The sequence below is a fragment of the Cydia fagiglandana genome, chromosome 21, assembly GCF_963556715.1.
Source record: "Cydia fagiglandana chromosome 21, ilCydFagi1.1, whole genome shotgun sequence".
In the NCBI taxonomy this organism is placed as follows: Eukaryota; Metazoa; Arthropoda; class Insecta; order Lepidoptera; family Tortricidae; genus Cydia; species Cydia fagiglandana.
In genome coordinates this window covers 4,815,847-4,833,623 of record NC_085952.1, presented here as the reverse complement: position 1 = coordinate 4,833,623, position 17,777 = coordinate 4,815,847, and the positions used below count along the sequence as shown (strand labels likewise).

Here is a 17,777-nt window from a genome sequence, read left to right as displayed (position 1 = left end):
AACGTCTATAAAATTAGACTACAATACTCTTATAAAGAAAACAAGCTAGTTACGGTCAAGCAAGTGCAACCAGTAGTAGACTCTAGAAAGAGCGGACTCGTTACTCTATTTTAGTAGCAAAAAAAGCCTTCTGCAACCGTCCTGTAGAATTATCCCTGTCGAAATTTTTTGGACAAGTTAGGTATATAATGATTAGCAGGGCAAATGTTGCATATGTAGTTTCAAGCGTCCACAAACATAGTAGGTAAGCGCTTATCATTATAACAGATGTGAAATAATAATTTGTACCTACTGCTCGAAACTAGATAGCATCTGTGTATGAAACACGGAATATAGACACGAAAAGACGAATTTGTACTTACTTGATCTTCTGGGAGACAGCTCATGATGCCTCATGGCAAGCTGCAGGAACGCTTCTTCTAGGTTATTACAGTCTAACTTGCGCATCAGTTCTTCTGGGGATTCTTCTGCTAGTAACTGGCCATCTCTGAGCAGACCGATCTATTGGAAAGATAAATAGATAAGTAAATTGGTGGCGCTTACAACGGCGCTACTGATCCTGCATCTCAGCCAGCCCAGTATGGTGCTTAGTGAGCGGTACCGCCGTTGAGATATAGTTTCTGCCATATGTTTGATAAAGGAGGGTGCGTAGACGAATGGTGATCCTAATGACAATTACTCTGTCTAGACTCTAGAAATATACCATAATGGAAATCTTGGTTCAGAAATAACGTGATTATAAACAATTAGTAACAACAACAAGTTAAAAAAGATCATCGCGTGCTGATATAATTGATCATTGACGTTGCGACTTGGATCTTAGATATTAATCACCATTGCAAAAGACACGGTGAAGTAATTTGCAATTATATTGAGATAAAATCATTGCAAGTAACTAAGCAAATAGCAGTTCAGAGGTGGAATATAATGTTAGTTCATTAAAATATATTTGTAACGGGGCAAAATCTCTGTTGTGGTCGCGACGTGAGTATTAAGCTGACAGTCCATTTTCAACGACAGCAGCACTATTATTCATTTTTACTATGGAAATTGACAATAACAACCGACACGTTCGTACTAGTAGTACAACTGCGGTCAGAAATGGAATGTTACCCTTATGCTAATTTCAGTTCAATATTATTTATTGCATTTGTTACACCCAAACGTAATGTAATGGGGACAGATAGAGATGGGAACAAAATTGGTATCATATTATCATCTGGATTGCCTTCTCAAGATACCGTTACATACCAAAAAGGTAAGTAGGTAAGTACAAAAGGAACCCTTATGGTGCGACTCCGTCCGTCTGTCACGTTGCTAAATATCTCGAGAACTACAAAAGCTATCGATTTGAAACTTGGAATAATTGTGAACAACGCTAACTTTACCTATTTCATGGTAAATACTCCAAAGATCCAAAAAAGCTCAACATTAAGTGACACTTTAAACTTCTTCGTTCTTTTCTCAACGGTAAAAAAGCATCCTTGTCCTGTGTTATATATTTATAGTCTTACAGCTCGGAAATAAACTTTGATCTCGTTCCGTTGCATGTTCTAAGATAATTTGCATTATTCCACAACCTTGACATAGACGACAGACGTATTGTTGCAAGCGTTTGCGCAGTCTCAGATTGATTGGTCAACGCTTTAGAAAGTATTGTCGTATTTGTTTAGGTAATGTTCGATTAGAATCTTGCAAAGATCTGACAATATGATTAAGACACTGCAGGACCTAGGTACCCCGTTTTACTCATTTGTTTTTCCTTAAGTTGTATTTTAGGTGTGCCAAAAATAAACTATGTTAGTCGTGCCCCGCCATTCATCCATTCATATATGTATCCATAAAACATAATATATTACATATCAAATAAGGTACATAAACAATTTATTCACTAGATCTTAGGTAGGTAAGTATTACCTTATCTTACCTTACCTTACCTTACCTTACCTTACCTTACCTTACCTTACCTTATCTTACCTTATATATTTAAATTGGTAGTTAAATTACCTTGTGCGCCTGCTTGGTTTCATCGATGTAGTGCGTTGTGATGATGACAGTGGTGCCCCCTCTCGCCAGTTCTGACAAAAACTCCCATATTCTGCAAAGAGACAAAAAATATGAAAATCAAGAGCGTGGAAAAATATGTGAAACCTACTACTACTTGGCAGATTTAAAATAGGTATAAAAAAATACAACGGGTCACTCACGTAATTTTGGTCGAATTTGGCTCGACATTTTATCTGCCGGGTGGTGGCTTTTAATTAATCGGAACATGTCAAGTTTAATTTGACCAATATTAGTTACTTGAGTGACCTGTTTTAAAAGTTACGTACGTTGTAGAGATTACTTGCTATTATAAATATACAGGGTGGCCAAAAAAATAAGTGCATAAAAGGATGCAAGACTGTACCTACCTTTGTAGACCAGATAACTTCTAACATGGCGTAGGTATGAGAAAGTCAAAGGTCTCAAGAGACAAGAGTGGTAATCTCTTACATTGTAGGTAATAACTAATAATTATGGAAGAACGAGTAATCGAGATAATTTACAGCAATCCATCATTTGCACGTGCATCCTTCACAATAGGGGGCTGTCCATAAATTACGTCATCCATTTTGACGATTTTTGACCCGCCTCCCCCTAAAATCATCCAAAAATCTGCTTTGAATGACCCCGTTTCCTCCTACGTCATGCTACCATCATCCGAAGTCCAGACCCCCCTCCCCCTAATTTGAAATGACGTAATTTATGAATAGCCTCTAGTATGAAATTCTCACAGGAATTTCCCGATATCCATTAAGAGGGCGTCGAGGAGGGTAAATTTTCAGATTCTGTCAAATTACCCCATTTCACACACAAACGCAGCTCACACACACTAGCTCAATTTACTGGGACAGGTCAGTGACCCCTAATGTTTTTTTAAAGGTGCTGTTTCGAGTTTAGTGTTAACTACGGACCTTCTTTGAGGAATTTAAACTGTCAAAGCTTTCCTTTGTGAGAAGACAGAGAAAAATCACTTTTTATATATAGCTTTCCTTGTTTGTTCATGTCATGTCATAGGTATGTGACGTATTAGGTATAATTATTTTCGTTGTTGACTTTTATTTGTATTAAGATAGGTACAAACGGCGATGCTCTTAACTGTCCATCGGTGGACCTTATGCCTTTTGTAATAAGGTTTACGAACTGTCAGTTAACAGTGTGGTCATGGGCGATGGTATGCGGTTTGTAAACATAGTCCGAATTTACTCGAAAAAAGTGGACTATATCTAAAATGATCCCCTCTTTAGTTATAGGGCTTGTAATGTAAAAAAATATTACAAGCCCTATAACTAATACGCTTATTATATTTCACTTATAACTTAATTGATAATAAGGCTTTAAAAACCTCTAATAAAATTCAGGTACTACATATGTACTACATTTATACTTTTGTAAGTCAGTAAGTGATGCTTATCGGGAAATCAAAGAACTCATAATTACCTATATAAAAATAATTAAATTTACTATTTCATCTCACGTTCAATAAGGCCCGGGGCCGGGCCTTGTCACCCGCACAGACAGAGGGCCTTTTTAGCTCAAGTACAAGTTCAAGAATAACAGAGAATATAGTAAGTATAATTTAGTTTATTTATCTCAATTATACAATTTTCACACAGGTAAAATGTACATACATTTCAGCTTGTAGGTACTTATCATATAACGATCGTTTTTGTTATAAAAAAATATTTATTTATTACACTGTGCTAAACATGAGAACAATATGTTATAATCTAGTTCCTTTTTATCCTATTCAGTTCACATACATTGTTCGTGGGTAATAAGGCCTACAAAATTTCCCTTTAGGCCTTATTATCCTTTATCTGGAATTAATTACGCCTTAAATTTAAAATGGTATACAGGGTGGAAAGATAAGTCGGGCCCTGGAGGGAGCCTTAAATCCTTAAGCTGGCTCATTTTACTTAAAGGAGACATTCCTTTATTTTTAATAAGAAACAAAACTGCATTAAAAGTATTTTTCTTTTTTTATTCAATTTGGCTTGTCAAACGAAATCTTAAGTACTAAATATTAGATTTTATGGATATTTTGTACGACAGACGAGTGTAAGACCTAATGTTTCTTGGAGAAATGTTATCATTAACATTAACTGTATCGACTAGTAGAATAAACTTGCGAGTTTTTATTTTTTGGAATTTTTAGTCGGTTCGAGTCCCGGGCGAGGCAAACGAGTTTTAGAAAATCTTTGAATGCAGTTTTGTTTCTTTTTAAAAATAAGGTATAATTAAGGTAATTTCCCTCCAGGGCCCGACTTATCTTTCCACCCTGTATAGTAAATTAAGGCCTAGATTGATTTGATTGTTGGCATTTTGTTTTATAGTTTCATGTGATCCACGATGACGCGCTGATTTGGTAAATCTAACCTTTAATAACATGTCAATATAAGTCAAGGCACGCGTTTTCGTGAATGACACGATCTATACTTTGCATTTGTAATAGGTACAAGATTGTAATATAGAGTGTTTGTTACCTAACTTACTAAAACAATCGATTCCAGGTATAAGACAATTTATTCTCAGAAGAATATACATACCACAAACTTCACTTTTAGAATTGATTTAAATTGTACTACATTGCAAAAGCTTAGTTTGAGTTTCGTAACGATAATTGTGTTAATACCTTACCTACCTTACGATGCTCCGCAAACTCCTGCATCTTTTAATACCACTGCCTTTTGTTATCGTTGTAACTTTTGAAAATGTACAGTCTCCCACGAAAACGACCTGATAAACATTTTTAATGTTATAAACCTACAGAGTTGGGATGGCAGTAAGGCTGTCGTTCATACTACTTTATACGGGCCCGACACTATCATGAATGACAAGACTTATCATAACATTCCAACGTTTGGTCCAGTTCGGTCATGACATTACAAAATCTCCTCAGTGAGGAGGCCTCAAACACTTATCAGTATTTTACAGTACTGCTTACAGCTATTTAATTGTTATTTTAACTACTATTCTTGAATGCTGGGCCTTGTTACCCGTCGGGCCTTATATTCCTCACCTAACTTTAACCTTAAATTTCTCTGTTGCCTTTAATAGGAAAAATAGGAAAAGCCTGATTCGTTGTAGTCCAGTTATCTGGCTTTCGAAATCACTCGGTTTTATAGCTTGAGCATCGATTTTTTTATATAAATTTTACTAAACGCTGACACTCGTTCATCTCATTTTAGGTACAACTTTGCATAAGTGTATTTATTATATTGTAAAAGATTTCAGATTTTCAAGGGTGATTCGTTGTAAACACACTCTTTGGGATAATAATGACATTTATTATATTTTTTTTATCAAGAGATGTGAACGCTAGCGACTAAACGGTGACTGCCTTTTCCGCTGATTTTGCTCGACACAAACGATTTATAAACGGCAACTAAGCCACTAGTATTGGGTTGCCTATAATCATTTTTCCGTGAATGTACTCGTAAACCTCTATCCGTTAGTATGCGATTCATTAATGGACGCACCATCGGGACACGGTTCTTTAACACGTAATGTTAATAATCAGTGAACATCTTTAATTACGCTCAAATGCTTAAGTTTCAGTACAGGTAAAAGTACATATGAGCTGTAATTTTAATTGTTAGTACAATCGGCATCAAATAGATAGTGACGGCCAAAGTGACCAAATATAGCTATAGGATCTAAATGTGGACGAATAAGGTCAGGTGAAGCATATAAGGCCCACCTTTATTTTAACTGAAATAGTTCTATTAATCAGGTTATTATTAACAAATCAATTCAATATAGATTTCTCATTTGTTCATGTTTCTTCATATACCAAAATAGTTATATAAATATTCCAGCGCTTTTGAAAAATACACGTTTTATAAAAAAAACCGGGCAAGTGCGAGTCGGACTCGCGCACGAAGGGTTCCGTACCATAATGCAAAAAAAAAACAAAAAAAAACGGTCACCCATCCAAGTACTGACCACTCCCGAAGTTGCATAACTTTGGTCTAAAATCACGTTTGTTGTATGGGAGCCCCATTTAAATCTTTATTTTATTCTGTTTTTAGTATTTGTTGTTATAGCGGCAACAGAAATATATCATCTGTGAAAATTTCAACTGTCTAGCTATCACGGTTCGTGAGATACAGCCTGGTGACAGATAGACGGACGGACGGACGGACGGACAGCGAAGTCTTAGTAATAGGGTCCCGTTTTACCCTTTGGGTACGGAACCCTAAAAACCATACCATGTTGGTTCGGAACCGGGCCTTGTTACTTGCACTGACAGTTGAACACTGACTTGAACAGAAGTTCAAGAATAACAGAAAATATTACCTTATTAGCTTTTATCATGAATTAATTTCATCTTCAATTTAAAATGGTGAATAGTAAAATACGGCCTACATGAGTCATGGAAAAACAAATTGTATTTTATTTAGAAAGTACTTATATGTTGTTCATAATCTTCAGTAAGCTGACTTCTAAGAGTATATCTATTAATTATAATTAAAGCGGGTCACAGACCATCAGTTTTAACTGCACAGTTTTAACTGTTCAGTCAAACTGTTCAGTTAAAACTTTATCTAATCATAATCATAATCATAATCATTTATTCGATGCAATCCATGGTGTTTATAAAGGTGTTTAAGTTTCATTCAGTACAGCATGGACCCTACTAGGGCGTGGCAACATATTATACGTAAAAAAAGTAAGATATTTAAACATTCATACATTATATAACTATTTATAATTAGATTATGATCTTCAAGCCAAGGTAAAATTGTATTAAATATTGTGTCTAAGGTGTTCGTAACTTCAGCGGTGTTCGCGCTGGGAAATATGATAGAAATATCATCTGCATAGAGTAGGGATTTGATATTAGTATTAAGTAATTTTGGTAAGTCATTAATATATAGTATAAATAAGATGCAGCCCAACACGCTACCTTGTGGGATAGAACAAGTTGTGTTAATTGTGGAAGACCGAACTTTGGATAATGTTTTAGTATTGTCATTATAGAATTCTATTTCGACTATTTGTTGGCGGTTCATTAGGTAAGAGGTAAACCATTTATGCGCGGTGCCACGAATACCAATTCCGTATAGTTTGTTTAGGAGTATGTCATGTCGAACTCGATCGTATGCTTTACTCATGTCCAGGAGCAGCCCGAACGCGTATTTCTTATTATCAATTAATTTTAACGCTTCTTGAACAAATTTATATACTGTTAGTGTGGTAGATCTTTGTTTCCTAAATCCGTATTGTCGTTCATCAAACACATTAAATTTGTTGCAAAAGGATGTAAGTCGGTTTGTCATAATGGATTCAAAGATCTTCGAAAAGGTATTGAGCAAAGCAATTGGTCGATAATTTTGGGTGTCTGAAAGGTCTCCCTTTTTAAATATCGGTTTTATTAGTGAGATTTTAAGGCTTTCTGGGAATATTCCTGAGGAAAAGGATTGGTTTATTAGGTCCGTGAGAGGATTTGTCAATTCAGTGGCACATAATTTGACAAGTGAGGGAGGAATTTCATCAATTCCATGACTAGTTTTATTCTTTAACTGTTTAATACATTTGAACGTCTCGCAGGGATCTACAGGCGACAAGAAAAATGTGTTGCTGGTTGGGTTAATGACAGGGCGGCCGTGCGGTATACTATTACTAGTTGTTGATCCTACGGAGGCAAAAAAGGTATTGAAAGTATTCGTTACTAGTTGCGGATCGTTTGTAATACTACCATTTATGTTTAGGCTCATATTTTCGGTTTTTTTTGTCTTGGTTTTATTTGTTTGTTCATTCACGATTTGCCAAACTGTTTTTACTTTGTTTTTAGATTTGTTTATTCTATTAATGTTGTTAATTTTTTTGGAGATATATACAGATTGTTTGAGAATTTTATCATATGTTTTAGAATGTTTTTTTAAAACTGGGTCGTCAGTTTGAGTCATCAATATTTTTAGGTGGCGTTTGTGTTCAGATGAAATTTTGATGCCGCGAGTTAACCATTGTCTTTTTGGTTTAGGTTTCGGTTTAAACTGTATTTTTGGAATGCATCGATCAAGTAGGTTTTTAACTTCAGTATGAAATCGGTCAAAATTTTCAATTATCGTGTTTTGAGGGTTAATCATGGATGTAAAGTCTGTATTTTGTAATTCAGTTTTGAAATTGTATATGTTTCTTTGGTTATAAATACGGGTCATATAAGAGTATTGATTACGTAAGTATTTTGTCTTATTTGTTATGTTTTGAGTAGTCACTAAAACTCCTCTATGGTCCGAAAGGCCAAGCTCAACGACGTCAACAACTATATTATTGATATCAAAGTTCGTGAATAGAATATCTATACATGTCTTTGAATTCTGTGATATTCTAGTCGGTTCTTTTACGTGTTGATGAAAGTTTGCGTTTCTGAATAGGTTTAACAAGTTTTGAGATAGAATTGATGTTTTTAATACATCGACATTTAAGTCTCCACCAATAATCACGTCTTTTTTACTGTACTTTATGTTAACGAGTTGAAGGAGTTTATCTAATTGTTCAAAAAATAAGTCGGGTCTTCGTGAGTTATTTGGCCAATAAATTACAATCAATATTAAATCTAGTTTACGAATCTTGATTGCACAAGTTTCAAAAATACATTCTATGGATAATTTATTAATATCTGTTAACTCTAAGTATTCTATTGTATCCTTTAGGAATATACAAACTCCACCTCCTTCGTGGTTTGTCCTACAGTAATAACTCGCTAAGTTGTATCCTTCTAGTTTTAACAAATCTAACTTAGACATTGAAATCCACGTTTCACAAATACATAAGGCTTCGATAAACGGCTTATCATCTATAAGTGACTCAATTTGGTAAATTTTATTTCTAATACTACGCGTGTTTTGGTATAATATTGTAGATTGGGTCGGTTTAGGGGCGAAAAGTTTTGACAGATGACGCTGGCTGTGTGTTTGGTGTCGGCGGATGGTTTCTCAATAACGTCTGTTGTGGTTCATCTCCGATGAGGCGCATAATAGGTAACGTTTCTGAGTTTAAGGTTGTTGCGGGTATAGTCTTGTTTCTATCTTCGTTATCGGCGTATACTTCTTGGAGGGGCATCTCTTTCCCATTGACAAATAATTTGTTATTGCGTATCACTGCGCTTTGTCCGGTTTGTCTAACTTCTCGTAGTTTTTCTCTGAGTAATTTTCTGGTTCGAAGGCTGTCACGATCAAGAAACTCTGACACAAAGAGTCCTGTGTATTTAAGGTATGAGGCGTTTTCTATAATATACTTCGTCATTCTCTTACTTAGAAGTTCTATGACAATAGGGCGCCTGAAGCCTCTACGCCCTATTCGCCAGATCTCCTCGATTTGCCCAGTTAAGTCGATGTTGTAGATGTCATAGAACAGATTTAGTACTTGATCTATCAGTATGGGTTCGGATTCACGGTCATGTTCGTTTAAGCCATAGAGAACCAGCCTCCTCACGTATTCAGTATGACTTGGTCCAGTGAAATTATGATTTGGGCTGTCTCTTACATAGTTATTGTTGCTGGGTTGTTCGGTTTTATTCGAAGGCACTATTCGGTCCGAGCCTGAGGATTTTAATTTATTTTCCAATAATTGAGTTTGAAGTTTTAAGGACGCCATTTCATGTTCAAGGGTTAAGATTTTCTTGTTTGTTTCGTCAATACGTTGGAAATTTGAGTTAGATTTTCTTAAGATGTTATCTGTTTGAATATTTGTAGCGTCAACTGATAGTTTTATGTTATTTAATTCCGTTTTTAATGTAGCATATTTTTGAAAGAGGTTAGATATATTAGTTTCTATTTTATCAGCTAGGTTGGTAAATCGTTGCTCTTGTTGTTCAAGCTGCAGGGTCATTTGAGATCTGAAGCTTCTTAATTCGGTAAGTATGATATCAGAGAGTACTTCATTGTTCTTTTTTAGACTTAGATCCGGATCTTTACGGGAGATTATTAACAAACTGTCGTCGAGGCTGTGTAATGTGTGACCTTTATTCCGTATTGTTACATTGGAGTCATCCGAGTCTGTGTCTGGAAGTTGGTGCCAATCGTCCATTGACACGTAATTTTGCAATGTGTTTTTAATTGGCGTGCTCGTTTTACCTGTTTTTGGAGCATTGCGACAAAGTTTGCAGGTCCAATTTAATTTTCTTTCAGTTGACATTAAATCAAATAATCCATGATATACATTGGCACAGGGAAGGTCGTAAGTACGCTCACAGGCACAGCATGTGAGACGATCCCGTTTCGGTAGTGTCTCGTGGCATTTGGCGCATACATCCGCTGTGCTGGACGTTGCTACGTCGGTACGCAGGTCTGGAGGTTTCGTGGAGTCATCTTTCGACATGGTGACAGGAAAATTTTAAAAATTTCACTCGCGCATTTAGGACACTGTTTGCGGTTTATTGCGTTGGTAAAAACGCTGGTATACTTCCCAGGTGTTTAATTATTATTTTTGGTGATGTTGTAAACACTATTTGACTATTTATATAATTAAAACATTTATTATTTACGGGAACAATATTTATTCGTGACAGTTGACATTGTCATTCATCTAATGAAATTTCGATTCGATCGTCAGTTCAACTGCACAGTTCAAGATTTGCCTACACACGTACGTTTTAACTGAACAGTTTGACTGAACAGTTAAAACTGTGCAGTTAAAACTGATGGTCTGTGGCCCGCTTAATGTAGATTGACAGTTTACTTAGCAAATTGTACTTTTACCTTTAGGTTTTATGTCGGAAGTATTTCAGCCAATTTGTACTGAAACAAGCATTTGAGCGTAATTAATGATGTTTACTGATTGTTAATCTTAAATATACCTATTATGTAGGGCACTTAAATTATTTTATCGGACCGAGCGGATATGTATGTTTGTAGACCACTTATTTATTTAAATAATTAAATTGTAATTCATTCAAAAAAAGGTTATTAAATGAGGGATATAGATACCTCACCTACCTTATTACAAAGCATTACAAAAATGTCCAAAGGCCAAAGCCACGCTGATAAGACATAAGACCTCATAAATACCTATAAATAAACGTTCACTGAAAAAACTTTAAGGCATTTCTGATAAGTAATTATTTTTCGTTACCGAGTTATCGTTTTGCACCGAATATCAATGAAATAAAAGCACGTTGTTATTTGATAGATACATTTATATAAACATCGTCACATGAAACCAATATAGGTACTCGTAAACCATACCACTGCGATGGAAATATCGTTCTTTCAACTGATAATATAGCCACAAAAACGCTGAGACTGCAGGTCGAGTCTTGGTTTCAATTTCTTGATGATATATCATTGAATTAACTTTCAAAGCACGTGATAGCTCTCAGAATAGCAACAAAACTGGTTGAAACTAAAAATTTTATTGCTGATATTATGTGAACAACATTGCTTCGTCTTCATAAATAAAATTTTAATAATTTATATTGTTTACGTTAAAATGTGAAGAAATTTGTTGATAAATTGTCTATCTAATATATTGACATTATGTCATATATGTTTTTAAAATGACGTAATATGAATGCCAGCACAATGAAAATTTATTCCAATAAGATAAAACAAATCTTCAAACTTTTTTAATTTTTAGTGAATTAGGAAGAAACTAATTACGCTGATTTGGTTGTGTTCGTATATATTTTAAATAATTTGTTATATTTTTAAAGTATTATGACTTATGAATAAAAACAAATCAAAATTTTAATGACTCTGGATCTCCGTGTGACATTATTCATTTACCCTATTTATTTTGAACACAGTTTTTCACTGGTATCATCATTCGTATACGGACATGAATTTCTGTCAATATATATGCCAAATTGAACTGTCAATTTGGAAAAATCATGTACGCGTCCGCTTCCAACGGCCCACAGCGGGCATCTGAGGAGAAGGAGAATTTGACAGATATGGCGGATGTATGGAAATTTTACGAAAGTTTACGTTTATGATTGAATTTCTCTGTAGCCTTTAAGAGGAAAAATAGGAAAAGCCTGATTCGTTGTAGTCTAGTTATCTGGCTTTCGAAATCACTCGATTTTGTAGCATGAGCATCGATTTTTTTATACAAATTTTACTAAACGCTGACACTCGTTCATCACGTTTTAGGTACAACTTTGCATGAGTGTATTTATTATATTGTAAAAGATTTCAAATTTTTAAGGGTGATTCGTTGTAGACACACTCTTTGGGATAATAATGATATTTATTATAATTTTTTTTATCAAGCGATGTGGACGCTAGCGACTAAACGGTGACTGCCTTTTTCGCTGATTTTGCACGACGCAGTCTTAATGAAGTCATTAGGTAATAGTTATTTGTTTTACAAGGGGGCAAAGTTCTTGTTTAACCTTTCGTTTCGTGCTAATATGTATTGATACCCAGGCAAGCAAAAGATTCCAAAATTGAACCACGAGCATAGCGAATGGTTCGATAAATGGAATCTTGAGCGTGGCGAGGGCTTCAAGGGACGAGGGTTAAACAAATTTTGCCACCGAGTGAAACACAAAATGTATCACCACACCAACATAAGAAAAATACTAACTGTAAAATATTCAAACAAAATCAGAGCAAATCGATTCAAAATGAATGTTATTAAATATTTATAGGTATCATTCAAAATCATATTTTGTAGCAGTTCGTAAAAATCATAGTCTAGCAAGGCTTTACATAAAAGCGAATCAGACCGTGATGATATTTCAAGGTCACTTACGATATCTTAGACATTACAATTAGTTAATTGTGATTCTGAGCGAGTAATTAAAAGCAATGCTCGTCGCGTGTAGGATTCGGTTGGCTTGGTTCTTCTTGTATCGTCAGATACAAAGTAACGTTTTTGGTGAAGAAAACATTCGTAAAAAATGCGAAAAAAAAAGTAAAATATGGTAACAGCACCAGTGGCCAGCCAGGGACCAGTGGTCAGCCTTTTGAGTCGTTTATTGGTCATAAATATCTGGTATATTCGTTTAAACAAATCGCGAGTACTCAAATAGGAGCTTTGATTCCTTATTGGTTAATACGTCACTCGACAGGTGCGGTGAGGGAACGGGGGGAAGAAATATACTCGTTCATACAGGTGCTGTTTGTAGGCGAGTGTAAAAGTGTCATGTCCGCCATATTTTGTACTGCACGTGGTGTTCTCTTAACAGGCAAGAAAAAAATTGTTTTAATGTTATAAGTTATTACTTTTGTTAATGATTGCTTTGTTTATTAGTTTATCTATTAAATTGGATCATGTTTTGATGAAAATATCAATATTTCACTTATAAATTGAGGGGGCTGGCCACTGGATAACACTTTTTTCCAAAAAATCCAGTGTTCAGCCCCCCACGGCTGACCTTTGGGTTATTCGTTTATTTTATTATTTTCGAGCCAATGCGACCGTTAGGACCGTTAAATTTACATTTTCAAATTTAGTTAGGCATGCCCTAGTCAATTTTAAGTAAAATCCAGTAGTCAGCCGCATTTGAAATTACGTTATAATGCGGCTGACCACTGGAACTTCTTCACTTCACTTCGCGGATCTAATACTCAGCCATTGACGTTGCTTGGTACGTCGCCGCCAAAAATATGTCCACATTTTTAAACCCTATCTCATTGAAATAAGGTTCAAAAGTGTATACATATTTATGACGTTAACTATACATAACTATCGTTTTGCTTTTTCCTGGTAGGTATACGACTTTGTTTATTAATGATAATTACATCTGCATATGCAGAATCGTTTCATTATTTTTTACCGAATAGGTACCTTCTTCTTCCTCGCGTTATCCCGGCATTTTAGCCACGGCTCATGGGAGCCTGGGGTCTGCTTGACAACTTTTTTAGTTAAATACATAGTACTTAACTAACAAATTTCGTGTGATAAGAATTGTATGTACTCATAAGAAAAAATAATGATAGTCATATTGTTAGTTATGATATAAATATAAGTGATTTTGATCAAATTATTATGAATATTATAAAGGCTGAGTACTGGGTACACAGAGGCTGCTTACTGGATTTTGGAGGCTGACTATTGGAGAGAAGTGCCAGTTTTTGTTTAAACTTAATTAGAGATACTATAAAGAGGATTGTTATTTTTTTTAATATTTTGTTTTAAAATTATGATAAACAATTGATCTAACTATGTCATTTGTTTAATTATCCGACTAATCCTGTAGAAATGCCGAACGTTCAAACTTAAAAAAGTCGTTATAAGGCTGACTACTGGTGCCTTTACCCTACGCGGATTTGCCGACTAACACCAATCCAAGAACTAATGAGGATTAATCCTGTGAAGTCGATTTCGTAAAAGCAAGTGTCAGAGTGTCAGAAAGAAAGTTTCGGGTGTGTTGAAGAGCCACAATTGTTCCTCCATGCGGCTCGGTGACGCGGTTTGCCGACTTCGATCTTAATCCATTACTGAGCAGAAGAATGTACAGATAATTTTGAACACTAAGGTGATCTGAGCTGGGTGAACAGAGTCAACAACAGGTTCTTTTGCTGTTCACTGTACGCAGCCACAAAGTCTCGGCCATTGTGCGCAGCCGTGTTTAGCAACTTTAATTCAACATTAGCATCGCAACCGTGACGAACCTCACTTGTATACGATGCTAGGGTTCCGTACCAGAAGGGCGCCAAGGAGAACCCAAGAACTATTCTAGCATTTCGTTAAATTTTCTAGGAGTTCCGGGACACCATTGCCAACCATTGAAACATACAAAATCAATCAATTTGCAACATTCCGGCGACATACTAAAATTATTGGCTCAACAATGTCCAACGGTGCATCCAAATAGCCATTGCCAAACGGCGGCCTTGGGTAATGTGCAATTGGCAACGATCATTCTTGCAGGTGTCCCCAGGTATTTCAGCTAATTGCCTTTTATAGGACGCAATGCAAAATGACACACAATATAATTGCAACGTCTATTGGTGATTCATTGCATTACTTTGTTAGACATACTTGGCTCACAAAACATTTTTTTACAATGAGGAACGTGGAAATCTTTTTGCATTCGTATAAAAAAGATGTTATTAGGTATGCCAAATCCTTGACTATCAAGTTAAATCAGTTACTTTTTTCGAACTGTCAAAACGATTTGCCACTATGTAATTTATATGAAACATTACACAATGACGTCACGCACGGTCAAGTTACGTACTCTTTATATTTCTATACGATTTATAAAATAGAAATTGTGTCTTAAAAGCGACCCTCGGTCATGAGGAATCGAGGAAGAAGAAGTTTTAAAATAACTGCTGTCTACGTTTCCCTATTAATATTCATGCATGGAGTGAAATCATTTATTTTAAATACAGTCAAATAGGTACAGTAAAGGGCCAAAAAGAATGCACATCGAGCTTTAGAAAGAGGCAATCGGCTAATTTCGACTTCGTATAGCGATATCTGTGTCGCACACACCATGACGTTTGTTTTGTCAGTCATGGTTCAAATGCGAGAGAGTGCAGTCGCCTATCTAAGTCAATATATATATAGAGCTGCTAAAACCCCTATAAAATTAAATTTGTACTATGGCATCTATAGGGAAAAAAGGTAAGCCGTTACTCTACCAGTCACGCTAAATTATCCACAATGTTTATAAATATTTTTTATCTGAAGCCAACCAATTTAAAAATTTTATTTTAAGAAGGTTCAACAGAGATTTGTCATTACAATATTACACTTTTTGTCGATCTTATATAAAATATATATTTATGAAGATTATTTTTCCCTAACAAGAATATAGCAATAATTAAAAATAGTTACATCGTGTTTTACAGCTCTATATATTTCACGTGAAATCAAAACAAAACAACAATAAAGTATTTAGTTCTAAATTCAAATTCTGATAAACGACTAACCTAATAATTGATGTACATGGAAATGAGCATTCGTTTGTATTCGGAAATGCGATGATTGCCGATGTGCATTCTTTTTGGCCCTTTACTGTACTATTGTCACCATAATGACAATTTACCTTACATTGCTGGTCCAACAAGTCAATGTTGTATTGACGCTACACGCTACGTACTATCCTTAGTTGCCGACGTCAAATGTACAGAAAATAGTGTCAGATATCAGGGTAGTGGAACAGGCGCCAAGTTACAAAACTATCACCAGACTTTTGTTTAATTCATTATAGAGACTCACTTGATGGACATTAATAGTATTGAAAAGGCCACAAAAGGGTCCATAATATGTAGCATAATCACTCTTTTCGCAGTTGGAAACTTAGATGATATAAACTAGTTCTTAGCGCTAAAAGAAGGAAGACAGAAACTAAGGAATTATTTAACTGACATGATTATTTTGTTTTTATTTAAGGTCCTCGTTTTGACATTGACAATCAATTAAGATCCTTCCGCGAAGGTTTGTTTAAACACACAAGTTTAAGTGGGACAGGGCTGTGTATAAATTGTATGTTGATCAAAGGACCAAGAAGTCAAAGGAGATAATAAGAAGTTTAGCCAATGTTAACCCTTTAAACTTCAACAACTCTTCACTGCGTCCTATACCAATTAACTCATAAATGGCGTCCGTCGACAAAATATAAAGTAAATATAACTTTATGGTTAAATAAAGTAGCATTTACAATTAGCTAGCTCCTGTCATGCGTGTGAGTGGCATTTTTAAACATGACAAATGGCTATCAAAAGTTGATCACCGTGACAATTAGTGGTAGGGAACGTGACAGTCATTTTTAGCCGACTTCAAAAAAGGAGGAGGTTATCAATTTTACCGTATTTTTTTGTATATATGGTACCTCAAAACTCCGTAATTTCTGAACCGATTTGGAAAATTATTTTTTTGTGTGAATGTATACCTATAGTCTTTTGATGATGGGATCCGTGAGGAATCTAGGGAACTTCTTAAATCTTTTAGGCATATAGCAATTTTAGTATTTCATCACCAAACCAAGCCTTTTCATCCAAAACAGTACCATTTGAGGTAGTGGAACTGCCGATGATGTGGTCATCTTTATTAAAGAACATCGTTCTGGTAGAACAGGGCTACTCGTATTTAACAACGCATGTTTTTAAATAACTAGTAATTCGTCTTTTAAAATCCTTGTATTTAATATTTATATAAAATACGGTCAAGAGTCAAGTCACGTAATGTTGAGAACTGAGTAAACTTTCAATCGACGATGTTTTGTGGAAATCGGAAACACCTTGACATGCTCGTTTGTTCATCTGGATAAATACCGTAGTGAATCCTTTGCAGAAGATTAAACGTGGAAATAAAAGATTAACTATTACTTATTTAAAATTTATAGTCTTACCAATTATTTCAAACCCCGGCTCGTACGAATGAGTTTTTCGGAACTTATGTGCGACATATCATTTGATATTTACCAGTCGCTTTTGGTGAAGGAAAACATCGTGAGGAAACCGGAGTAATGCCAATAACTAGTTTACCCAGAAGGGTTGGAAGGTCAGATGGCAGTCGCTTTCGTAAAAACTGGCGCCTACGCCAATTCTTCGGATTAGTTGCCAAGCGGACCTCAGGCTTCCATGAGCCATGCCAAAATGTCGGGACAACGCGAGGAAGACGATGAGTCTTACAAATTATTTCTTCAACGCTAAGTACCTAATCAATGGTTAATAAGATGACAATTCGTTGTTTACCGTGTTACCGAGTATAACAAGTGAATTGAATACCTACAACCCGAAGCTAATTTGTTCATGAGCAGAAGGAAAAGTGCTCAGGTGGAAATCGAGTTCTATGGATGCTGCGCCACTGGTACCTGCTTTACT

The 17,777-nt window shown here is 35.4% G+C and overlaps 1 protein-coding gene across 6 annotated transcripts in view; it reads right to left on the bottom strand.

Annotated features, from left to right (window-relative positions):
* The window catches only part of LOC134675157 (ABC transporter G family member 20-like), an 84,028-nt gene that overhangs the window by 9,143 nt on the left and 57,108 nt on the right, over positions 1–17,777 (bottom strand). For all 6 annotated transcript variants that reach the window (XM_063533334.1, XM_063533336.1, XM_063533333.1 and 3 more), the window contains 2 exons: positions 2,008–2,098; positions 363–501 (listed from right to left, as the gene is read on the bottom strand). In XM_063533334.1, the coding sequence (XP_063389404.1) occupies positions 363–501; positions 2,008–2,098 (230 nt within the window). The remainder of the gene's footprint in view (positions 1–362; positions 502–2,007; positions 2,099–17,777) is intronic.